This window comes from Sceloporus undulatus, chromosome 2, assembly GCF_019175285.1.
Source record: "Sceloporus undulatus isolate JIND9_A2432 ecotype Alabama chromosome 2, SceUnd_v1.1, whole genome shotgun sequence".
Taxonomy (NCBI): Eukaryota; Metazoa; Chordata; class Lepidosauria; order Squamata; family Phrynosomatidae; genus Sceloporus; species Sceloporus undulatus.
In genome coordinates this window covers 222,808,294-222,833,997 of record NC_056523.1, presented here as the reverse complement: position 1 = coordinate 222,833,997, position 25,704 = coordinate 222,808,294, and the positions used below count along the sequence as shown (strand labels likewise).

The following is a 25,704-nucleotide window of genomic DNA, read 5'->3' as shown; positions in this document are numbered from 1 at the left end:
ACCTCTGTCCCAAGGCTAGGAAGTGATCAAACCTGTGGAACCTTATTGGCCTAAAGTGATATAGTCCTAGAACAGTTTCACCATGTAAGCTGTTTGTGTAAGTCTGCCTTCTGTTTGCACTGTTTGGGAAACTGGTAGGCTATGTCAGGATATACAAGTGAAATGGCAATGTACTTAATGTATATACTCATATATAAGTCCAGAAATTTTAGTCAAACTATTGACCCCAAAAAACTGAATTGACTTATCCACATATGTGGATAAATGTATGTTCTCCAAGGACCTGAACAGACAGGTCAAAATAAAGCTGCTTCAGGTCATTTTGGAGGTACTGTATGCTGTTTAAAATGGCACATGTATTTTATGAGGCCAGAAGCTGTGCCAAAGCTGCATTGTAGTCCTTAGGACTGTATGCTTAGAATCCACACTGTTTGGTTCTTTAGCACGGCTTCTGGCTTTAGCATGGCTTTTGGCCTCTTAGGACACATGCAGCATTTAAATAGCATACCGCCAAAGTGACCTGAAGAAGCTTTATTTTGGCCTGTATGTTCGGGCCCTAACTTTTAAAAAACAAAAACAAATAAACAACAACCCAGAACCATCCTGTGGTGAAAGGCAAGATCATAATCTGCTGTGGAAACACTGATTCCCTCTACTTTATCTAGCCTTTAGTTATACTTGATGGAATTTGGTGAGTTTTTTGGCACTGGTTTCTTTTGCTTCATTCTTTATATCCTTTGTTATATGCCCTAGGTTTTACACTTAACTTATCCACAGGTCATATCAAAATCCATAATTTTGGCCCCTAAACCTGCTCTCAACTTGTACACGAAGTCAAGTATATACAGTAAGTTGCTTTGCAGGTAGTAATTCTAAATTCAAGCATCTGAATCCCATGTAAATCCCACTGAATACCTTGGAACCTGGTCTCCTAGTTCCTGACCCGTATGCACAGGAATCATCACAGGTAATAGAAGATATTTTGCCCATGTTGGTTGTTGTTGTTGTTGTGTGCCTCCAAGTTGTTTCTGACTTATGGCAACCCTAAGGTTTCTGACTTAAGGCAACCTGTCACAGGGTTTTCTTGGCAAGATATCTTCAGATGAAGTTTGCCATGCCTTCCCCTGAGGCTGAGAGAGTGGGTTTCATGGCTGAGCTGGAAATTGAACCCTGGTCTCTAGAGTCGTAGCCTAACATTCAAACCACTATGCAAGTTGGCTCTCTGTTGTAATGGAATACTTTCTTCAAATCCTTGCTGTTTAGGATTGTGAATAAATACTTGAAGTAGAATTGTTTCTGCTTGACTTATCCCCCACCAGAGGGAAATGATCTGTTGCTGTGTCTTTGTTTCTCTGTCCTTTGCCACTCACCCTGCAAGAATATTAATATAAAATCTAGTTCATTCAGCAACATGCACCCCAAGCTTCATATTTTCCTGTATCTATGCACACTGCTTGTGCAGAGGCTACAACTTTCTTCTTGGCCAATTCTTTGTTTGGACAGTTGTTATTGCACTTCCCAAGAGAACACTATTTCAGCCATTTTGAGAATTTATTAAGGTTATTTGGGAACTGAGACAGCAGATCCAAACTCTTGGGGCAGCTGATGTGAGATAATATATCATGTTGCTAGCCATGATTGCTGCGCACGTTGGCCAGGAATGAAGGAATCACGTTCCAAGGGGTTTGATGGGATTTACATGGGAACAATTATAGTGCTGTGATTCCACTTGAATTGCCATGGCAACAACCAGTGGGATCCTGGGATTTGCTGTTTAGGGAGGGATACCTAAAATTCTTAGCCATAAAGTGCCAATGGTGTGTCACCAAATTATAAATCCTTGGCTTCCATAGAATGTTGCCATGGCAGATAAAGTGGAATTATAGTGCTTTAATACTGTAGTGTGAAAGGCTTTTTAATTCCCTCTTAGTTCTACAACAACCTGCAACAAAATGGTGTAAAAGATTCCATGGCAAAGCTCTCCAGGATATATCCCCACCCCCATGTCTGTGACATCTTTTCCTCCCTTCTCTCTATGTGCACAAAGTCTTTCATTTAACTTGTTTTTGTAGTATGAGTAGCACAGGATGACCGGATGTCCTAACCGCAAAGGAGGACATGGCACTGCAAAATATAGAACAATCAAGAAAAATATAGACATTGCCAAATAAAAGCTAAGAGACACTCATAGAAATATAGATTCATGCTTCAGTGGTCCAAAACACATTGCAGAAATGTTTGAGACTGCTTTAACTGCCCCAGCTCAGTGATAGGGAATCCTGGGAATTGTAGCTTATTGTGGCACCAGAGCTCTCTGGCAGAGAAGACTAAATGTTGCACAAAACTACCATTCACAGAATTCCTTAGCATTGAGCTAGGGCAGTTAAAATGGTCTCAAATTGGATTATTTCTCCAGTGTGTTTTGGACCTCAGTCGTGGTCAAAATGGGGAACATTTTGAATTTCCTCCTGGACGGAAGGTTGAAATGTATTATGTGTCCTGAAAAAGGAGGATGTTTGGTCACCTTGGGTTAGGATTTAAAAAATTCAAGAAATTACATACTTCGGCATACGTCAGGGATCACTCTGCTCTTGCATGAGTGACGCTTGTTTGTTGTTAGAGGGGATCTTATTACATGGTCCTTCTGGTCTGACTATGTAAGAAAAGCTCCTGGCATTAATGATTTCTGCTAAAGGAGCTCCACAGTTTAAGCATTTCATACAAAATATCTCTTACTACATTATTCACAGTATTTTTAAATAATATTGTGCATGAAACAACGTTTGTGTACAGTGAACCATCAGAAAGCAAAGTGTCACCATTATCTCAGCCACCCATGAAAAAAGTTTTGGATTTTGGAGCATTTTAGATTTTGGAATTCTAGATAAGGGAAATTCAACCTGTATATGATGAAACTATATCTCTGATTATTTCTTGATTATTAAAATTAAATAGGTCAAATAAAGGTTCCTCTGGATGTCAGATGTGTTTGGGCTGGCTCATGGATTTAGGCTGATCCCAAACAGAAAATCTGATCCTGATTCCAAAGACTATGCAGAACTAAAGCAGTTTGACACCACTTTAACTGCCATGGTTCAGTGCTGTGGGGTTCTGAGATTTGTAGTTTTGTGGGGCATGAGAGCTCTCTGACAGGGAAGGGTCACAAAGCTACAAATCCCAGAATCCCATAGCATTGAGCCATGGCGGTTAAAGTGGTATCTAACTGTTTTATTTCTGCAGTACAATTTTTTTGTACTGCAGACGCTTGGTGAAGGCACTTCCCCCACTGAGCTTGTAGGTATTTTTGCATCTGGAAATGATTTGTGAGTGTTGGGGAGATAATGAAGATCGGATGGCTGCAGAGTGGCTAGTTGGGCTGTAAACTCAGAGTTTACAGCCAAATAAGCTGCGCCCATATTCAGCAGCTGCAAAATGAAAACTAGCGCTAAGGAACTCTTGTGAATCTTAAAGCTTTATGAAGCATTTGGTGTCTTTTGAAAAGTGTTCAGTATAGTTTAATACAAAACCAAAGGAGTGTGTGTACTTTAGCAAAGTGGAAACCCGATGATTTTGTGCCCTTGCATGAGCTGGCCCTTGGTCAGAAAGAAGGCGGTCAGTCCTGTCTCCTTTGATCTCAATTAGCTTGTCAGACGATGGGGGCTAAAGTTTGTCACCAGTCACTAGCATGCAACACCAAGAACAAACATTTCGCCATCTCAGCTAGATCAAACAAAGCTGAAAGCTTCCACTTGGCTTGGTATGTGAAGTCTTCACCCTCCTCTGTGAGCAGGAGTTTTAACATGCCTGAAAAACCAATAAGCATTGCCTTGGTCCCTTCCCAAGGAGGAAAAAGTCAGAGTCATTTGTTCGTGGAAAAAAATTTGGGCTACATGTTTTACCCAAACAGCACCTAAAAATGGGTTCCTGATGCAAAAACATGGAAAGCTTCCTTAGAAATTCAGTGCTCTCTACCTAACAAAGGAGCTTTACAAAGGACTGAGGCAGCTTGGATCTCAAGAGGAGCATCTCTTTTTGTCTTGCTAAAGCAATGGTTCCCAAACTTTGATCCTGAGTCTAGATATTTTGAACTTTAGTTCCCAGAAGCCCAGCCAGCTTAGCTGACAGTCAAGAAATCTGGGAGCTGAAGTCCAAAACATCTGGAGGATCAAAGTTGGGAACCACTGTGCTAAAGGAACTTCAACGTCGGAACTGAGAACAGGAACATCTTCAAAATGCAGCTTGTGAATGACATAGTCAATTTTCTTGCTTCTCCTGTATAATTTTTAATTTGTTTTTATTTTATTTATTTTTATTTTATTTATATACCGCTATTCCAAAGATCATAGCGGTGAACAGCAAGTAAGCTAATTAACAAGTAAGCTAATTTGCCCCCAACAGTCTGGGTACTCATTTTAGCGACCTCGGAAGGATGCAAGCCTGAGTCAAGCTTTAATGCCTTTAATGCCTTTCTCTGATGAAGAAACCAATGGAGCTTTGAAAGCTTGTAGCATGTATTTTGTACATTTTGGTTGGCCCATACAGGTATCATGTTGCGGTTTTTGGATGTTATTGTACTTTGCAACATGGCCAACAAGATTGCTCCTGGATAGATTGTTCTGCCTGTTTGATTCTGTGCTCCTATTTTCTCCATTGTATAGGGACAGTCCAGGAGCTCTTTCTGTCTCATTTCAATATATTCTTCTATCCCAAGGACTTCTTCCTCCTGTTTATGCATTGCTTTGGCTGCTTTTCCCCACGAGAGCTGAGCTATCTCTGACTCACCCTTTTTTCTTTTCTTTTCTTTTTTTTCTTTTCTTTTTCTTTTTCTTTTTCTTTTTTTTTTGTCTCTGCCTAGGTTCGTAATGGCTGTGTTGCGTAAAAAACCCAGAGGGCCCTGCCAAAAGGCTTTGTTGTTGCGAAGGGTTAGAGCCCTTGGCATGCTTCCCTGCTTGCATGATGGGGTGTGAGTGGAGGAATCTGATGTTGCTGGGTTTTTCACCCTTGTGCAGATTGTAACATGGTCCTGTAATTTTGCTTTCCAAACCTTCCAAATTCTAGTTGCTAACCAGGGCCTTAATGCAGGAGAAATTAGGTACTGTATAATGGTTTGTTGTTGTTGTTGTTGTGTGCCTTTAAATTGATTCTGACTTATGGCTACCCTAAGGTGACTTTATCCTGGGGTTTTCTTGGCAAGGTTTGTTCAGATGAGGTTTGCCATTGCCTTCCACTGAGACTGAGAGCATATGACTTGTCCAAGGCCACCCAGTGAGTTTCATGGCTGAACTGAGAATTGAACCCTGGTCTCCAGAATCTCAGTCCAACATCAAACTATTATGCCATATTGGCTGTCTGAGATGGAAATGAAAGCTGACAGGTTGAGTGTGGATATGAGAAGGGAGATGTCAGCGTTTCTACAAGAGCAGGGAACCTAGATCACTGGTGATCAGGATTATCTTCACATTGGAATTTAGACTGGGGTCATTGTTTCCTCCTGCAGAGGTGGAGTAGGTAATTTCCATCCATCACAAAACTGTGTGGTTTATAACCTATGTAGATCCCTGATAAGGCAGAACAAGCTCTTCACAGATCAACCTACGTGTGGCCTGGTCCAGACTAGTGTGCTAGACTAGGTGGTGGTGATACCAGGCTGGCATAGTACTGAAGCAGATGAGCCTTAAACGCTGTAGCTAGAAGGAAGGCTAAATGATAGGCCTTTACTTTCTTGAACTTTAATTACTGGAAACAGAACTTGATTAGCTTGCTTGGCTTACTTGAGAAGTTACTAGGCAAAAAGACTTATGCTTTCCAACCTTTTTTGTTTCATTCTTCCAATGTTGCACACATTGTTTATGAAAAGAGAAGATTTAAGGGACCTAAGCAGAATCAAGGAGATGTTTTGGGGAAAGGGGATACTTCAATTGCAGTCTAGCATACAAGGATGTATGTGGAGTATGTTGTTGATTGCTTGAAGTATACTAAGGGGTGTGTGCGTTCCTATGTGTGTGAGAGAGAAAGGGAGGGAGGGAAGGAGGTGGTTGTAGGGAGATAGTTTCCAAATGGCTATCTAGTTTCTTACAAAAGGTAAACTTGAGTACATCCCTTCACCCCTAGAAATGTGAAGGTTTGGCAAGAAAAAGAAAAATTGGGGTGAAAAACTGCCTCTCCTTTTTGCCAAAGGACATTAAAAAAAATCTAGAAGAGCACAGGGAAAAAAATCTGAGATGGAATGAGTGAAATGTTTTTTATTACAAGCCAATTCAAGGAATTGCATACTTTCATAATTATACATAAAATAATCGGCAAATTTTGTTGTTGTTGTTGTTTGTTCTTGGGTTGACTTGAATTCATGGTGACCCTGTGGATGAGACATCTCCAAGACTCCCTGTCCTCTGTTGGTCTGCTTAGGGCCTGCAGGCCCAGGTTCGTGTCCTCCCTGATCAAGTCTAAGCATCTGGCATCTTATCTTTCTCTCTTTCTATTGCCATCCATCTTTCCATTGCCTTTTCTATTGATTCATTTTTTTGTAATCATGTGGCCATAGTACGACAGCCTCATTTTAGTGATCTTGGCTTCCAGAGAGAGTTCAGACTTGATCTGTTCTAGCAATAGCAAGTACATCTATACCACTTCTCAGTGAACTAGCACTCCCTAAGCAGTTTACAATGTGTAAATCAGTTGCCCCCAACAAGCTGGGTACTCATTTTACCGACCTAAAAAGGATGAAATGCTGAGTGGACCTTGGAGCCTCCTCTAGAATTGAATTTACAACTTTGTGGCTACAGGACTGGCATTTAACCACTGTGCTACCAGGGCTCCTGTTCTAGGACCTTGACCTTGCAGTGATTTCTCTGTCTGCACAATACTAGTAGTTAATACATGTTGTCCTCTCCACTTGCACAGAAGAAATTTTCTTAACAAATAGGAGTGGGATGCAAACTTATTATGGCAGGTTCCTCACCTTAATTCATATCTCTGTTGTTCTCTGCAGAGCTTCCATTGCCACCGCCACCCCCTCCAGGGGAAGAGATGGTTGTCTCCTCCAACAGTGCATTCCCTCCTCCACCTCCCCCATTTGAGGAACCATTTCCTCCAGCTCCAGAAGATGTCTTCCCTTCTCCTCCACCTCCCATGCTGGAGGATGAACCAGTGGCTCTGAGTGGGCTGCCTGCCGCACAGGTGAGTCTTCACATCAACTAAGAGGGAGTGATGGGTTTATGGAGGGAGATCATCTTAATCCATTGGCTTCTTGCTTCCATCATGCCGTGCACACATGGACTCCTGTGGGGTCATGGTATCCAGTCTTGGAGGCACAGTTTGTACAGCAAAACCATCACTCCATCATCTGAGGCTGCACCCACACTGCAGAAGTTTGACTAACTTCCATGGCTCAGTGCTATGAAATTCTGGGAATTACAGTTTGTCATGGCACCAGAGCTGTGTAATTCCCAGAATTCGATAGCACTGAGCCATGACAGTTAAAGTGGTGTCAAACCGGATTATTTATGCAGTGCAGATGCAGCCTCAATGTGTCAACATGCTGCCACCTCTGGATGTACTAGGATTGCAGGTTCTCTGCTCCTTATATCTATATTTAAAATTGTGCCCCTAGAAATGTGAAATCAGTAGGTTATGCTAATACAATAAACATTTGCATTCTGCATTTGGTGATCATTGTTTTTGCTCAGTTGCATTTTTCTAATTCCATATTGAGTGAAGAGGAGCAGTGGCTCATAGGCTGAAGTTCTGACCCCTGAGCCACAACAGTGGTACAGATCCACCTCTGTCTTCTTGGAGAATGGGAAATTACTTTTTAAACTGGTTCTATGTTTCCCCAAGGAGTTTGTTATTATAGTTTCAATTAGCATAACAAAATGATCAGAACTGCCCACAATGATAGTCAAGAATAATATTATTAAAACTTGAAAGATTACCCTTAACATGCTTCTTTTAAGATATAGTCCTGTACTGCCTTAGGAGAATCAGTTGTTCAGAAAACAAATGGTTGAGTAAAAGGCACAGGACTGCAAAATATTCTACCGTTTTTTTCTCAAAAATAACAGAAAAGACATACCAGCAAAACTTTCCCTCTTTCTAAATCTACTATACACTGGTGCTCGGTTCCGTAAATTAATTCGTTCTGCCATTCCTTTCGTAACCCGAAAATTTCGTAACCCGAAACACTTTTTCCATTGAAAATAACTAATGCGTTCTATGACCTCAGACTGAACCTGCAAGTCAAAACAAAGTTAGATAGAGGCCTATTAAGCTAAGTACCCTCACAATACAATGCAATACAAAGTTGCTGAGGCACTAAAGAGCTTAAGAATGACTTGCCAGGTCCATTCTAAAGGTTTGTAAAGGATAAAGAAAAAAAGTTTTTGACTTATCTTTGCTGGTCCTGGCATCTCAGAGTGAGGCAGGAGGAGGAGGAGGAGGAGAGGGGCAGCCAAAAACACCCAAATTTAAACCCAGACAACCAATTCAAACCAATTTAACAAATAACCAATTTAACCAATTCAACCAATTTAACAAAGTTAACCATTTTAACAACAATTTTTTAAAAAATTTGGTGTTTTTTTAAGGGTCACCTTTTTTTAGGGTCACCTTTTCCCTTCTTGGATGACGGTTCTCCCTCTTTGTGAAGAACTGGTCCAAGGATGTCTGCTTTTGCCGGGCCTTAAGCAGGTTCCTAAATGGCTAAGGCAGACATTATCAAAATGTGCAATGGCATGGCTGGTGAGCACCTTCTCCAGTGGTGCTGCTTCTCAACATAAGAAGACACATTGTGGAATTGCCACAAAATGTCTTTAATTTCTGCCGTTGGCCAAAAATGCCCCCGCCGCCTCCTCCTCCTGGCCCCTGTCGAAATGGAGCACGTCCTCATCCACGGCCGACTGTTTGCATGGCCGCCAAGGCCTTGAGGTCCTCTGTTGTCAGGTCCTCACTGTGCTCCTCAATGAGTTCCTCCACGTCCTCTGTTTCCACGTCAAGTCCCAGGGACCTTGCGATGGAGACAATCTCCGCCACTCTTCTTCACCTGGCTCAGCACCCTCGTCTGTGACCTTCCAAGGAAGAAGCATCAGGCCACAGCTTCCTCCACGCAGCAATCAGGTTGCGCTGGTGATCTCCTGCCAGGCCAAGTCCACCATCTTCAAGCACACGACGATATCAAAATGCTGCTTCCAGAACTCTCGAAGGGTCAGCTGTGTGCTCTTCCGTCACATCAAAACACCCGCTTGAAGAGGTGCTTGGTGTAGATCTTTTTGAAGTTGGCAATGACCTGCTGGTCCATGGGTTGCAAGAGGGAGGTCGTGTTGGGCGGCAGAAACTGGACCTCCTGATGAAGGAGAACTCTGCAAGGATGTCTTTTCCAGGCAGGCGGGTGCGCAGGAGCATGCTGTCCAAGAGGAGGAGCACTTCAAGGGCAAATCCTTCCTCCAGGTACCGCTTCACAGTCGGGGCGAAGACACTGTTGATCCACTCCACGAAAAGGAGGCGTGTGACCCATGCGCGGCCATTGGAACGCCACATCACTGGCAACCTGTCCTTTTGAATGTTGTGTGCCTGAAGGCTTGGATTTTCTGATGGTAGACCAACGGGGCTTGATCTTACGTCCCCGCTGGCATTCGCACACAACGCAAGTGTGAAGCGGTCCTTCATAGGCTGTGGCCTGGCAATCTCCTCTCCTCCTGGGTGATGTAGGTGCGCGCGGCATCTTCTTCCAGAAGAGGCCCGTCTCGTCGCAATTGAACACTGCTGCGCGGACGTCAGCCTTCCTCCTCCATCATGGCCTTGAACTTGATGACAATGCTTCGGCGGCCTGGTGGTCTGCGCTGGACGCCTCGCCGTGACGGACGACAGAGTGGATCCCGGTCCTCCTTTTGAACCTTTCAAACCAGCCACGTGAGGCTTTGAATTCCGGGGTGGCTGGCTCCTCCTGGGAGAAGTTTCTTCGCCTGCCTCCTTGCTGGCCAGGTCTTCAAAAATGGTTGGGCCTTCTCACAGATGACCGAGGTGGTCACAGTGTCCCCGACTTGCTCCTTTTCTTAATCCAGAGGAGCAGCAGGCGGCTCCATCTCCTCGTGCTTTGGTGGTCCTCTGCTTGGCAATCGTAGTCACGCCTTTCGCAGGAGCCACAACGCTTCTGATGGCCTCCTTTCTGCTTGGGACAGTGCCAATTGTCGAGGTTTCTTTCCATACTCCTTGGCAATGTCCGCCAAGCGCACGCCCCTCTCATGCTTGGCGATGATTTCCCTCTTGTCCTCCAAGGACAAGGGAGCCCTCTTCCTTTTGTCACCGCCGCTTTTATCTGTGGCTTTCTTGGGAGCCATAGCTCAAGCCTAAAAAGGACAAAAGGCACAGGCACTGAGCAAAAGCCACAATTGGGAAACCACCCCCACCCCCTGGGTCACACTCTCTGGCCCACATGGAGCCAAGGCCAAACTTGCAAAACTCACACCCCACACTTTGAAATCATCACAGCCATGAGCAAAGCACCCCAAACCCTAACCCAAAGGCCAAAACCCCCAAATCTGAACATGCAACCCCATGGTCTCACTCTCTGGCCCACATGGAGCCAAGGCCAAACTTGCAAAACTCGATGGCCCACATCTGAAATCATCACAGCCATGAGCAAGCATGAAGCAGCCAAACCCCAGAAGCCCCAAATCTGAAAATGCAACCCCATGGCCACACACCCACACTCTGAAATCATCACAGCCATGGCAAAGCACTGAAGCAGCCAAACCCCAGAAGGCCCCAAATCTGAAAATGCAACCCCATGGCACACACCCCCACACTCTGAAATACTCACAGCCATGAGCAAAGCACCCCACCACACCACAGCAAAAGCATGGTCACACTGTCTACCCCACAAGAAGAAGGTATAAATCCATACACCTACCTGTACAGGAATTCCTGATGGCAGGTCTTGATCCGAAGTGTACACCTGGCACTGTACACGTACAGTACAAAGCCAGAACAAGTCCAAAGGAGAAAGCCAGAAAAAGTCAAAACCTCTACTGGAACCACGAGTTAGAGTTCAGAAGCAACTCTCCTCCAACAGTCCACAAGGCCAGACCAAGGGGGCAGATCAATGGAAGCCGGCTTTGTTTCTGAAGCCAGGCCACCCCCCCCCCCAATTTCGTTAGCCAATCCAGATGTCAGCTTGATTTCTCAAGCCAATCAAATACTGCTAACGAAATTCAAAATTCGCGCCAAAGCAAACCCTAACCAGCCCCCTTAGGCTTTCCGGTAGCTCTGGAAAGCCTATAGCTGCACTTTGCAGCATTTGATTTCGCCGCCGAAATGATTTCGTAACCGAAAAAATATTTCGTAACCCGAAACAGTTTTTTCCAATCCAACTTTTTCGTATCCCGGAAATTTCGTAACCCGATCATTTCGTATCCCGAGGCACCAGTGTACTGAGAAAACAACAGGAAACAGCACAGCATAAAAATCTGATTTTACATATCTGCTTGGAAGCGGGGGGAAAAAGAATTGTGTTGCAGGTCACATTCACAGGAAGAAAATGAATACAATCGGGTTGTGGGGAGGCAAAATCAACTGCAAAACTCTTGGTTTGGGAGCATATTGTCCTGTTCCATCAAAGTACAGTGTAGTTAACTATGCCTTTCTTATTGGAATAAAAATTATTAGAGTACAGTACAGTGGAACCCTCCCCTTATGCTGGGATCCGTTCCAGATCCCTCATGTAAGGGGATCATTATATGCTGGAGCCCCATAGAAGTAATGGGGCTTGGCCATGGCGGCGCCCCATTAGTTCTTTCTGGGTGGTGCAACGGGCTCTTCCGGTGCGGCTTTCAGCATATGCCTGAAAGCCATGTATGGTGCACCCTCGTTAAATGCGGATGCACTGTACCTAGTCATTTAATTTTTTTTATTTATAACATTATAGAAAAAACAATAAAATAGTGTATGTTGTTTACAGCTGTTCTGTTTTGAGTATCACATCTTTAGTTCTTGTTCTTTATGATTTAGTCCTTCACTGTGATTTTAGCTCATGCTAATATTAATAGTTCATGTTATTTGACATCCTATCAAAGGTATTCTTTACCCTCTAGATCCGGGGTAGGAACCTTTTTGAGCCGGGGGACCGTTGCTTCCCTCAGGCGACTGGGGGGCCGGGGCGGAGCTTCCACCCTCGAGGGGTGGGGGCCACTGTTGGGGGTGGAGCTTCCACCCCCCAGGAGCCAGGCCCCCCATCTTTGCGGGCCCTGACGGGCCCCAGGCCCCGTCCAGAGGCTGGCAAAAAAGCCGGCGGGGGGCCGCCGCACTGGAGGACTCCAGGGACGGCAGCAGGCCTCTCAGAGACCCCCTGCCAGCCCGGAGGCCTCTTGGAGGACTCCAGGGAAGGCAGCGGGCCCCTAAGAGACCCCTGCCGTCGCCGGAGGCCTCTTGGAGGACTCCAGGGACGGCAGCGGGCCCTAAGAGACCCTCTGCCATCGCCGGAGGCCTTTTGGAGGACTCCAGGGACGGCAGCGGGCCTCTCAGAGACCCCTGCCGCCGCCGGAGGCCTCTTGGAGGACTCCAGGGACGGCAGCGGGCCCCTAAGAGACCCCCTGCCATCGCCGGAGTCCTCTTGCAGGACTCCAGGGACGGCAGCGGGCCCTAAGAGACCCCCTGCCATCCTCGAGTCCTCTTGGAGGACTCCAGGGGCAGCAGCGGGCCTCTCAAAGACCCCTGCCGCCGCCGGAGGCCTCTTGGAGGACTCCAGGGATGGCAGTGGGCCCCTAAGAGACCCCTGCCGTCGCGGAGGCCTCTTGGAGGACTCCAGGGACGGCAGCGGGCCTCTCAGAGACCCCCTGCTGCCGCCGGAGGCCTCTTGGAGGACTCCAGGGACGGCAGCGGGCCCCTAGAGACCCCCTGCTGTCGCCGGAGGCCTCTTGGAGGACTCCAGGGGCGGCGCGGGCTCTCAGAGACCCTGCCGTCGCCGGAGCCTCTTCGAGGACTCGCCGGACGGCAGCGGGCCCCTAAGAGACCCCCTGCCGTCGCCGGGCCTCTTGGAGGACTCCAGGGATGGCAGCGGGCCCCTAAGAGACCCCCTGCCGTCGCCAGAGGCCTCTTGGAGGACTCCAGGGGCGGCAGCGGGCCCCTCAGGGACCCCTGCCGTTCCGGAGCCTCTTTAGGACTCCAGGGCGGCAGCGGGCCCCTCAGAGACCCCTGCCGTCGTTGGGGACTCCAGGGACGGCAGCGGGCCCCTAAGAGACCCCCTGCCGTCGCCAGAGGCCTCTTGGAGGACTCCAGGGAAGGCAGCGGGCCCCTCAGAGACCCCCTGCCGTCGCCAGAGTCTCTTGGAGGACTCCAGGGGTGGCAAGCGGGCCCCTCAGAGACCCCCTGCCGTCGCCGGAGTCCTCTTGGAGGAATCCAGGGACGGCAGCGGGCCCCTAAGCGCCCCCTGCCGTCGCCGGAGTCTCTGGAGGACTCCTGGGGTGGCAGCGGGTGTCTTAAAGGCCCGCTGCCTCCTCCGGAGCCCTGTTTGGGGAGTCCAGCGGTGGCAGCGGGTCCCTTAAAGGCTCGCTGCCCATAGCGTGAAGTCTCACGCGACATTTTCTGTGGTCGTGCGAGACTTCACCGCTATGGGCGCCGCCATTTTTCCTTCCAAAATGGCGGTGAAGTCTCGCGCGACCTCAGGGAAGGTCGCGCGAGACTTCGCCGCCATTTTGGGAGAAAAAATGGCGGCGCCCATAGAGGCAAAAAGCCGCATGCGGCGGCGGGCCGCAGGTTGCCAACCCATGCTCTAGATAATAAAAAGTGGTCTTGCATTTGTAATGTAGAATTTCTGCAAAGCTAGTTTCTTTCAACCATTATCAATCATCTTAGGCCTAATTTCCACCACGGTTTAAACCAGATCATGATTCCAAATGATCCGTTTTAAACCACCATGGTTTCCACTTAATTCGTATTGCTGAAGCAATTCGGAAAGGGAGGGCATGGTTTTTACCCATTTAACCCGCATTTAACCCTTTTAACCAGTGTCAAAAAGACGCTGGTAAAATGGGGTGTTTTTGGGACTGAATCGATTTATTTCCAGGCAGATTTGAATCCACCCAGTTCCCACTGGCAGCAGTTTTCCCCCGGCCTCTCCATCTTGGCTTCCCTCCGTCCCCGGCCTTCTACTGTCACTGGCCTCTCTTGCCTGCTCTGTCCCTAGCCCCTTGCCTTCTGGTCCCCAAGGCCTCCTTACTGGTCTCATGGGCTACTGTGTGACCTCCTTGCCGGCCTCCCCATGTGGCTGTCCTGAACCGATTCCGGAAACCGGCACAAACACAGTGGGAACCACTGTGTTTGCTGAACTGGTTTTAGGAATCAGATCTAAAGGTAAATGGGAATTAGGCCTTATACGTATTAGCATCAACATCTTAATCATTTTAACTAGTTATGTACAAACTCTAGATTTTACTGTTCAGTGCTCTCATGCTTTGAGCTCATATTATGAACTCTTTTTATAAAAGACTATGGAGACTGTCCTTGGAAACAGGACAGAATAAAGGTGAGCTCCTGGCAGTTCTTCTGAGTTCTTTTTCTTAATCTCTTCAGCTTGCTCTTTTGCCAAATACAGTTGCCTACACTACCATAATGACATAATGGCTTTGCTGCCTTAAAGTAGGCTTAGTTTCCTCTCTAACATGTAACTTCCTTTCTCCTCCATGGTGGAAGGGGCAGGGCCGTGGGAAGATGAGCAGCATTGATTTGGAGATTGATTCTTTGTCCTCAATGCTGGATGACATGGAGAAGAATGATCCCTTCAAATCCCGGGTGAGCTGCAATACAAGATAGCCTTTCCAAGGCCAGGTTCGCCTTGAGGTGGTCCATCTGTGTCTGGTCACTTCAGACTGTGGTCCAGGATTGGGCATTTTGTGACTATCCAGATGTTGTTGGACTGCAGTGCCCATCAGCCTTAGTTATTATAAGTTATGGGAATTGTACAACATCCAGCATCTGCAGGGCAACACATTTTTCACTCCTGTTGATGCAGGCTCAAATGACTGTTTAGCCCAATAGGTTTTTGAACACTTAATGAAGAAGCAAGTTGAGGAGATAATAAAACTAGCATCTATCTCTCTCTATGCTAGCTTTCTGTGTGAAGGAAGATTTTTTTTTTTAAATGGTAAAGTATTCAGTCCTGTGAGACCCTTCTCCAGGTCAGAAATGATACAGCCCCAACAGGAACTGACCACCTTAGTGAGAACCACCAGGTCCACATCCAGTAGTTTTGAGAAAAGAAAATTGGACCAGGTTGGCTGCACTGGAATCTGTGTTAAAGAGTTTGCTTTTGCATAGGACAGATGGACAAACTAATTCTCTAGGGAACACACTTACTCCAGAGTAGCTTTCTGTCTGCTTGCCAAATAGTAAAGAGGATTTCACTACATATTGGTTGTAGAAGTGCAGATATAAATAGATGGTTGTAACTGCCTGCCTCTCATATACCATCAAATCTCCTCTCCACACTGAGGGTCAGGTTGGATCAATTCATCTTGAACTACTGGTCCTGTTATGCTGCCATCTTCTCTTGTAACCATCTTTATTCTTACAGGTACCTTTGGGATATGTGGCTGCAGGTGTAACATCTGGCTCTAGGACATCCCCAGAATCCACGGCTGCGCCTAAAGATTTTCCAGCTCCTACCTCTTTTCCCTCCAGTGCTGTCTCTCATCCCAGTGGAAGCTACATGCCTAAGCCACAAGCGGAAACATCTCCTGTTCCTCCACCCTGGGTAGCCTTGAAGCAGCACAGAGACTTACCACCAGCTCAGCTTCCAGTGCAGCCCCCTGCTCCTGCTCCTGCTCCTGCTCTGCCTCCTCTAGCTCCATCAGCCCCTAAATACACTCCATCTCCAGTTGCTCCTGGCCCCAAATTTGTATCTAAGCCAGCTGCTGGGGTTCCATCAAGCTTTGCAAGACAGCCTGGCCCTGCCCAGTCCCGCTTTTCAGCCCCTTCTGGTGCAGGTGCGGCCCCAAAGCCACAGCCTCCCACTTTCACCTATGCACAACAGCGGGAAAAACCCCAGGTTCAGGAGAAGCCACATCCTGCTGGACAGCCACCTGCCTTGCAAGATATGGTGAGTAGGCAGATAGGTGAGGTGGGCAGGGTTGCATTTCTACATCTCTCTCAGGGAAAGATGGACACTATAGCTGTTCCACTAAGTTCCAGTGGGCATTTCAAGGCAATGAAGTTGGTACTATGACAGAACCCATAGGCCTGCTCTTTCCTGCTAGGATCCCTATTTGGCCAGCTGAAGTTTCACTGTTGCCCTGCCCCATTCCCCAAACCTCTTAAGTTCACCTTACTCCCCATTCATCTTTTCCATTCTCTCAGACAGTGTTTTGAGAGCCAGCTAAATTGCGACCTTTAGAAACAGCTCTCAAAGCACCAGCAGTTCATTTTCTGCAGCTCCAGAGAATAGTCCTGGAGCAATGGGTTTAAACTACAGAAAAGGAGATTCCACTTCAATGTTAGGAAGAACTTCCTGACAGTAAGAGCTGTGGGATAGTAGAACACACTCTCTCGGAGGGTGGTGGAGTTTCCTTCTTTGGAGGTTTTTAAACAGAGGCTGGATGGCCAACTTTTTGGGATGCTTTGATTGCTTATTCCTGCATGGCAGAATTGGTTTGGACTGGATGGCCCTTGTGGACTCTTCTATGATTCTGCCTGGCATTGTTCCCCTTGTATGTTTCCTCCACTGGGAATGTGATTGGGGAAGCAGCATTGGATTTCTGATTGAAGCATCAGTCAGCACTTTGGCCCCTTGGGCAGTGATGTTAAGTGGCCTGGCCATGGCATCAGGCATGTGGCCACTCTCCCTTAGGTCACCCAGTTGTGGGGGTGGCTGAACAGGGATCTAGTCAGGCAGTTCCTGGCCTTTGCCTTAGTAGTATATGTGAGCTTGGGATCTGGATTGATTTATTTATTTAAAGATGAAGCCCAGGTGTTTCTCTCTCCTTTGTCAAGAGCAGGGGTAGGCAACCTTTTTGAACCGGGGGCTGGGTTGGTGTCCCTTAGACAACTGGGGGGCTGAAGCCGGGGGGTGGAGCTTCCACCCTCAGGGCGGGGCCGCATGCCAGTGGCGGAGCTTCCACCCCCAGGGGCGGAGCTTCCACCCCCAGGGGCCAGGCCACCTCCTCTTTGCCGGCCCCTGACGGGGCCCCAGGCCCTGTCAGAGGCCGGGAAAGAGCTGGCGGGGACCGCCAGCGCTGGAGCCCTCCCTGTCTTTGCTGGCCCCTGATGCCAGGGGCCCGCTGCCACCGTTGGAGCCCTCCTGGAAGGCCCCTGCGACGGCAACTGGCCTCCCAGGGGCCCGCTACCGCCACTGGAGCCCTCCTGGAGGGCCCCAGCGATGGCAACTGGCCTCCCAGGGGCCCGCTGCCACCGTCAGAGCCCTCTTGGAGGACCCCAGCGAAGGCAACGGGCCTCCCAGAGGCCCGGTGCAGCTGCTGGAGCCCCATTTCAGGGCTCCGGAGGTCGCAGCAGGCCTCCCAGGGGCCCGTTGCGGCTGCTGGAGGCCCGTTTCAGGGCTCCGGAGGTCGCCGCGGGCCTCCCAGGGGGCCGTTTGCGGATGCTGGCGGCCCCGTTTCAGGGCTCCGGATGGCGCCAGCAGGCCTCTGAATGGCGCCGCCATTTTGAAGGACAAAATGGCGGCTGAAGCCGCCGAAATCGGCGGCGATTTCTCGGCGGCGGGAGGGACCGGGGGCCAGCAGAAAGGCACCCGCGGGCCCAATCCGGCCCGTGGGCCGGAGGTTGCCGACCCCTGGTCAAGAGGGTTGCATTCTTTACCCCACCTTGGTTATCCTTAACAACCAAGGTGACCTTTTGCCAAAGAGGGTGAAGGCCTGTAGCTTTCAACTCAGATTGTAGAAAAGGAAGCCAATAATAATAATAATAATAATAATAATAATAGTAGTAGTAGTAGTAGTAACATTGTGAACATTAAAGAGAGGTATAGGTGTTCTTTAAAGAGAGTATTTTCTCTATATAGCTATGAAGGGTAAAATAAGCTTACTGGTTATCCTAGCAATAGAATGCAGTTCTAAAGAAGAGGGTGCATGCTAGATAACACAGGGGCACATGTTTGAGCAGAACATGAAGGGATTTCTCCACCATAGTTTATATGCCCTGGATGTGCTTTACTTGTCTCAGTGAATCTAATTTGTGTATCCAGCGCAACCCTGTGTCAGTTGCAAACACCAGGTCAGATCCACCCAGAGTTAATTCTGCACTGACCATGAAGGAGGTGGAGGAACTGGAGATGCTAACCCAGAAACTCATGAAGGATATGGATCACCCGCCACATGCTGAAGCTTCTACTACTGGTATGTACAGTATATGTGTGTGACAGCCTGTGGCTATGGGGCGGTGAATGAGCGAATGAGATTTTAGTCTTTGCCATCTTGACTTACATTGTAAACTGCTGCTATAACATTTGGCAGCAGCAAGACAGAGAGGCATTTAGAAGGTAATGCATTTTCCATCCCTGGTCTCCATGCCAGAAACAACCTTCATATACTAAACCACATAGCCACAGGCTAGCTGGTGGCCTTGAAGATTAGACTACAGCTGCTTCCTCAGTGGCTGGAACTGAGCTGCTTGGGGGCAAATCTGTCAAGTTTGCTTTCCCCTACCCTCAAATTTTTATGTATTTTTAATTTCAAAAATGAACTGAAATGAAGGGGTTTGAGTGTTGTACTACGACTGGAGAATCGGCCATGTAACCCACTTTGGGCAAGTCACATGCTCTCAGCCTCAAGGGAAACCAATGGCAAACCTCTTCTGAACAAATCTTGCCAAGAAAACCCCATGAGAGGTTCGGCTTAGGGTTGCCAAGTCGGAAACGACTTGAAGGCATACTTTGATAACAACTTATCTCTAGCTGGGACTTATAGGAGTTGTAGTCCATAATATCTGGAGGGCTCCAGGTTGCCTGCCTCTGGGTGCTGATGTGCATTGAATTAGTACCAGCATTGTCATGGATTAATCCCCCCCTTTTCTCCTTTCTCCACCTCTAAAGAGTTGTGTGGTCTGTGCAATAAGGCTCTGTCACGAACACAGCCAGCGGTCCGTGCCCTGGACAAGCTTTTCCATGTGGAATGCTTCACTTGTTTCAAGTGCGAGAGGCAACTCCAGGGGCAGCAGTTCTATAATGTGGACGAAAAACCCTTCTGTGAGGAGTGCTATGCGGTGAGTAAGGCTGGGATACAGTAGGGTGGGGAGGACCCATGTTGTAGTCTGAGATCTGGCTTGGTTGTTAGCTGGCAACATTAGGCCTTGCTGTTTCCAAACTGTTCTGTAATGTCTGAACATGATAGCCACCTGGGAGGGTTGCAATCATGAGGTTACTTCTCAAACTGGTTTTCCAGTCAGCTAGAATTTCCAGTTGGTCTGGTCAGAATTTCATTCTCTTGGCCATTTGCCTGAGCCAAAAATGAGGAGGGGGTGACTGAACATCTAGTTCCCTATAATGACACTTTCAAAAAGAGATTGTTCAGAGTTGGGTTTTGCATAATGACAGAAAGAAATGCCCATTTAAAAAAAAATCAACAAAATGCAGGAAATACTTTTTTGTATTCAAGGACATTTGGGCATTAGTCCACTTAAGAGTATGGTCCAAAACACACTGCAGAAATAATCCAGTTTGAGACCACTTTAACTGCCTTCTCTGTCAGAGAGCTCTGGTGCCACAATAAACTACAATTCCCAGGATTCCCTAGCACTGAGCCAGGGCAGTTAAAGCAGTCTCAAACTGGAATATTTCTGCAGTGTGTGTGTGTATTTTTTTGTTTTTGTTTTTGGACCTATGTATATGTGTGATAGGTGAGAAAGGGATTTACGGTTGTTGGTGGAAGCATGCAATTCAAGACGCCAGCATTTTTTTCAGTGTACATCCTGTGCTAGCTTCATAAATATCTGTATCATCACTATTTTCATATTTTCATGTTGTTACTTGATCGTCCAAGTGTGAAGCTTTATATGAATATTCTCTTTGCCACAGAGGTTGCATTGGAACTTTGCCCAAGTAGACACATTACAATGTCATCTTTAGTCCATATTAAACTTAAATGCAGTGGGCCCTTGGTTCCAGGATCCCTCCATGGATACCAAAATCCATGGATGCTCAAGTCTCATTATATACATTGGTGTAGTAAAATGGTGTCTTTTGTATAAAATGGCAAAATCAAGATTTTTTTAAAAAAAATATTTTCAAGCTCTGGGTACAGAGGGACCAACTGTAATTGTTTACTCTTGGTTGCAGAAGGAATTCTCTGCTGGTTGGAGGATAAAATGATACTTAGGCCATTTATGCATTAAAAATGTTCCATATCATTTCTCTAGCCTTTAAAGCAATCCTGCAAGGTTGACCAGTGCCCTGCCCATATACTGCAGGTTAGAGCTACTAAGGTGGATTCAAGGATGGCATGAAATTTGAATCAGAGTTAACTTGCCCATTAGCACTTGTTATCACAATTCATTTGCACAAAAAGTGTTAAAAAGTCATTTTCATGTTGTTACTGTATTATCTTTTCATTGTATTATTATTTTATTATCTTCAAATGTGGTCCTTGGGCGAAGAAATTGTGTTCTTGTTTTGTGTGGGAGGTTCAAATAGAATCACTCTTGAGTTTACAATTTCCCCAAGCTGCTTTCGTCTTTACACACATCTTTCCCAGGAAAGGGGTTGATATTACACCCTCCTCATCACACAGTGGGCTGTCTTTCAATCCTTACTGTACTTTGCTACCTGGTATGGAAATTCAGCATTGAATAGTCAATATTTTGAGTGCTACCACAATTCAACAGCTCTTGCAGCTCTCTGTGGGTCTTGAGTGCTGGAGCACTCTGTCACATCAGAGTAGTTCTAGGAGTGGCCCAAACTGTCTCCTTTCCTTCCAGAAAGGAAAGTGAAAGAAATGTGAGGCAAGGTGTTTTGCAGCCTTGCTGAATCTCAGTCAGGTGAATCTGGGAGACACATATGGCAACAACCTTCTCCTGACATACATGCAGGGCTAGTCAACCCTTTACACAGAGTGACCAATTGCCCTAACTGCAGGCGGGCTAGACACTGCAAAATGTAGGCTATTCAAGAAAAAGAGAGGACATAAAAAATAAAAGTTCAAATCACTCATATAAATGTAAGTGCATGCTTCTTAGTCATGATCAAAATGGAGGACATTTTGGAATTCTTTCTCAACAAAAGCTTGTCCTGGGAAAAGAGGCCATCTGGTCACCTTACCTTTACATGCTCTGGGGGTTGGGAGATGGACAGCTATGGTTTCCAGATCTCAGGACCTGACCTTCTTCTCCCATTCTCAGATCTCACGGTGACAGCACTGCCCTGAAAAGTGTGTCTATATTTATTTTCCTAATTTCTTAAACTTTTTGTTTATTAAAATTTGAATGATGCACTGTATAACTGTGGCTGATGCTTAATTCATCATGCTTAATCTGTCATCAGGGTCTACCTCTTGTAACATTACCATCCTGTGATGTTGCAAGGGGTCATCTCCATGTCTTAGGTTTCAGCCCTGAAATCTCAGATGCTGGAATAACCTTGACCTGGTAACTCTAGTGGCTGCCAGTTTCCACATGAAAGGTCCAGTGTTTTCACATTAAATCAGGGGGTATGGAAATTTGCTATAGGGAGGTAGCTGACACAGCAGTCCAGGTAGTGTGTAGATAGGTTTTCAGCAATAGTAAGTGCTTTTCTATAATACTTATCAGTGCACATAAACACTCCCTAGGCCTAAGTGGTTTACAATGTATAAGCTAATTGCCCCCAGCAAACTGGGTACTTATTTTAATGACCTTGGAAGAATGTAAGCCTGAGTTGAGCCTGAGCCCCTGACTGTTATTGAACTCATAACCTTATGGTTTGTGTGTGAGTGAATGGCTGCAGTACAGGCATTTAACCACTGCACCACCATGACTCTTGTTCTCTGGTGGCAGATTTTCCTTTTTGACCCTCTTTTTCTTATCCAGGGCACCCTAGAGAAGTGTTGTGTGTGCAAGCAAACAATCACAGACCGGATGTTGAGGGCCACAGGCAACTCCTACCACCCTCAGTGCTTCACCTGTGTGGTGTGCCATAAACCCCTTGAGGGGGCCTCCTTCATCGTGGACAAGGCCAACCAGCCACATTGTGTGGATGATTATCACAGGTATGTCCACCCTCCCTGTTCATGTGCTTCCTCTCCTTTTCCCTCCTTCTCCATCTGCCCTTGTGACCTTCTTGACTACCAGGGTTGGTCTGTCTTCCCTGAAGCTCTTGTCAGACTAAGATGCTGAATCCAAGGTTTTGAGTTCTCCATTCTTCTTCATATGTGCTTGCAGAAAATATGCCCCACGCTGTTCAGTTTGCACTGAGCCTATCATGCCAGAGCCTGGGAAGGATGAGACTGTCCGTGTGGTGGCCCTGGAGAAGAACTTCCACATGAAATGCTATAAATGTGAGGTGAGCAGATCTCCCTTACCTTATCCCTTGCCCATCCTCACTGTCTCAGTTATTGCCTTCTCAACATTGTTGCTTTTTTCACTCTCTTTCTGTGTTTCTGTTGTCTTTCAGGACTGTGGGAAGTCCCTTTCCATTGAAGCAGATGACAATGGCTGTTTCCCCCTGGATGGCCATGTGCTGTGTAGGAAGTGTCACACCACACGTGTCAAAGCTGCAGTCTGAAGACCTTCCATCAGAATATACTCTCAGCGTACTTCCCTTCCCCTGCTCACAACCAAACAAAGCAGTGAGCTGGATGTTCTCTGTGTTCTTCCTGAGACAATCCCCCTTTTCTCAAAATCATAGTGCATTTCTACCTAGAACATGTATGTCTGGCAATATCTCTCCCCTCCACCCAAGCCCCCCATTTTTTTGTTATACCTGCCCTTTCTATGGGCTCTTCCTTAACTCTTCACTTACTCTGACCACAATATATTCTTCTAGATACTGCAGAAAGTGACTTGGAAGCATGACTTGCTGTAAATGCTGCAGTTGTCTGTCTTACTAATAAAATAATTCTGGAGACAAATGCTGGAGTCTTTCCAACCTGCTATTTCCTGTGTCCCTGCAAAGTGGGGACTTTCCACCATCCTCTGTTCAGAACAGGAACATGAAATTACTAACTGGAATCTTTGTCCTTGACTTTGATGGGGGAACAGAAGCTTTTTTTCTACAGGTTGGTGATACAAAATAATCTTTTTTTTTCAGTCCTGGGCTTGCATGCCTGAATGTTTCTCTGTTCTAGCTGCACAGCTCTGTCCTCTGTCCCCAAGAGTGAAGGTGGCCTCAGTTTTTGTCCTGGTTGGTGTTTTGCTTGAGCCCCTTCTGCATAGCAAGCTATGAAAAGAACTATTCATCTGTTTAATAGGAACTTATAAGAGTTCACTATGGAACTGGGGTAATGGTGTGATCAGGAGTGGATGGTGTTAGGAGAGTCACACCTGCACTGTGTTTTTTCCCTTATACCTTATGTGGGATGGGTGTCTTGTGGGCTGCTTTGGGGTCGTTCCCTTGCATTGCCTGTAGCATCCCAATAAGTGGTTGTTCTTGAATACTTCAGCAGATCAGTTGTGTGGGCCCTTAAATTCCTAGTGCAGGCTGAACAGACATCTTGGATATTGTCCTGTTGTACATCAATAAGCTTTGTGGGTTTTTCCACATTGTAACTTCAGCCTTTCTATGGGGTGGAGAAGAGGTTTGGGTATGCACATATGTGTGTTTGCAAGAATGTGTGTTGGCCTGTGTGGTCCTGGCTAAATTGCCCAGCAGTCATCCATTTTCACATATCCTCTCTTGAGGCTCTCAAGGAGAAAGAGATAGGCACTCAAAACTTGGGTTTTTGCAGTGAAGGGCTCAATATTTTCTGAGGCTAGACTGACTACACACCAGATTTACAACTTCCAAGTCTTGAATAAGTGACCCTTTAGACAAGAGGTGGAGAATCTGCAGTACTCAGTCTAAATTGATGGAGAAGAGGAGGAATTGGGTATGAATGTGGGTTGGCAGAGAGAAAAGTTCCATTTGGATTGTGCTCTTCACTGGTATGCAGTCTTTGACAAGAGTGCATTGAAGTGAATGTGACCTTCAGCAGAAAAAAAATTCTTCACTTAGAGGCATCATTTTGATTGGAGAGGGTAGGTGTCTTTCAGCCTTGCTTCTCTTCTTCACTAGATTCTTGGCAAATGCACTCCATAGTATTTCTGGTCTAAACATTGCTTTAATGACCTAGTTGCTCTTCCTTTGATAAGGATGCTATCACCTGTCAGAACCTCAAATAGCTTTGGAATTTGGAGTCCAGTTGATGTTTTTCTGGCTTGCTTCAATTACTGTTTACTGGTAGCAATCGCCATCTTTCAGAGTTTTCAAGGCATGCGAAGCATGTTGGGTCTCAGCTGTTCTGAACTGTGAATTACAGCCCTCTGGTACATTACAGGAGCCAAAAGCAGCTGAATGGCTGTGGCACATGCATCAGAACCAAATTCACATGACCCATGACTCTTCTGGACAAAGAAACTCAGAGCTGTAGGCAGTGGTGATAAACTACTGAGTGAATACAGAGTAAATAGAGGTTAAGATATTATGGATTTAAATCAAAGGGAAAAGATAATACCACAAAGTAATCACTTTGAGGAACATAAACTCTCTTTAATGCAAAAGGATTTTGTAGCTCCTTTGAAACTAACTGAAAGTGAAGAGATTGATGATTTCCATTCCATTTGGCTAAAACGAATGTTTATCATCATGGTATTCAAAGACATAGCTGTGTTAGTTTAGAAAATCAGTATGCCATGGGATCTTGTAGCACTTTTGAGACTAACTGAAAGAAAGAGGTTGGTAGCATGAGCTTTCATAGACTTCAGCCTATTTCCTCAGATGCATGCTTTAAAAAACATGCATCTGGGGAAGTAGGATCAAGTCTACGAAAACCCATGGTAACAACTTCTCTCTTTCAGTTTATCATCATGTTTAAATTTACAAAAACCAGGAGCATGTTACATACTACTGTTCACCTGTTTCAAATTCTCCTTGTGAAGTATTCTCCATCTTTAATCGGATCTTTGTTTTGTTCTGGATCAGAGCTACACGTAATCCACAGAGCTCCCCAGTGATGGATAGGCACCGACCTATCCTGTTTTTTGTTTTTAAATTCTGGTTTTCCTGCCTACTTGAAAGTGCATAAAAGGTGTGGGGCTGTCAGGCACCATGCAGTTGGTGAGTAGCTTTTGAGTGGGCAGACCATTTTTTTCTGTGTAACATCACTTTAATAGAAACTAGACATTTGCCTCTAATTGGTTTACAGAACTGTTCTCAAAGGTTCTGTACTGGGGAGACAAATTGCAGCCTTCAGGACATGCATGGCCCAAGATGCTTTTATTGTGACTCTCACATTCCCCAGTTTTGCACACAGGGGAATGAAAATCATCCAAATTTGGTGAAGAATGAACATTTTCTAAACCCTGTTGTGTGCCTTCAAGTAATTTCAACTTATGGTAAACCCCCCCCCCCCGGGGGGGGGGTCCAAAAACTGAAGATGACAAAAAACCTATACAGCCTTTTCCAAGAAATGCATCTTGGAGGAAATGAATATTCCTTCTGAAGATAAACTTTGACATTTTTGAGGACTGGGGGAGATTGGTAGCAAAGAGGAGTGATCTACAGAAAGCAGCAGGACTAAGATTGATGCAATGCCTGTAGTGAGC

General features: G+C 46.3%; 1 protein-coding gene across 1 annotated transcript in view; it reads left to right on the top strand.

Moving 5' to 3' along the window:
• ZYX (zyxin) overlaps window positions 1-23,033 on the top strand; it is a 40,216-nt gene extending 17,183 nt beyond the window's left edge. The window contains 8 exon segments of the mRNA XM_042453761.1: window positions 6,989-7,176; window positions 14,680-14,778; window positions 15,560-16,084; window positions 18,182-18,332; window positions 19,028-19,197; window positions 21,994-22,172; window positions 22,345-22,465; window positions 22,577-23,033. Of these exon segments, the coding sequence (XP_042309695.1) occupies window positions 6,989-7,176; window positions 14,680-14,778; window positions 15,560-16,084; window positions 18,182-18,332; window positions 19,028-19,197; window positions 21,994-22,172; window positions 22,345-22,465; window positions 22,577-22,687 (1,544 nt within the window). The 3' untranslated portion in view covers window positions 22,688-23,033.
• The last annotated feature ends 2,671 nt before the right edge of the window (window positions 23,034-25,704 follow it).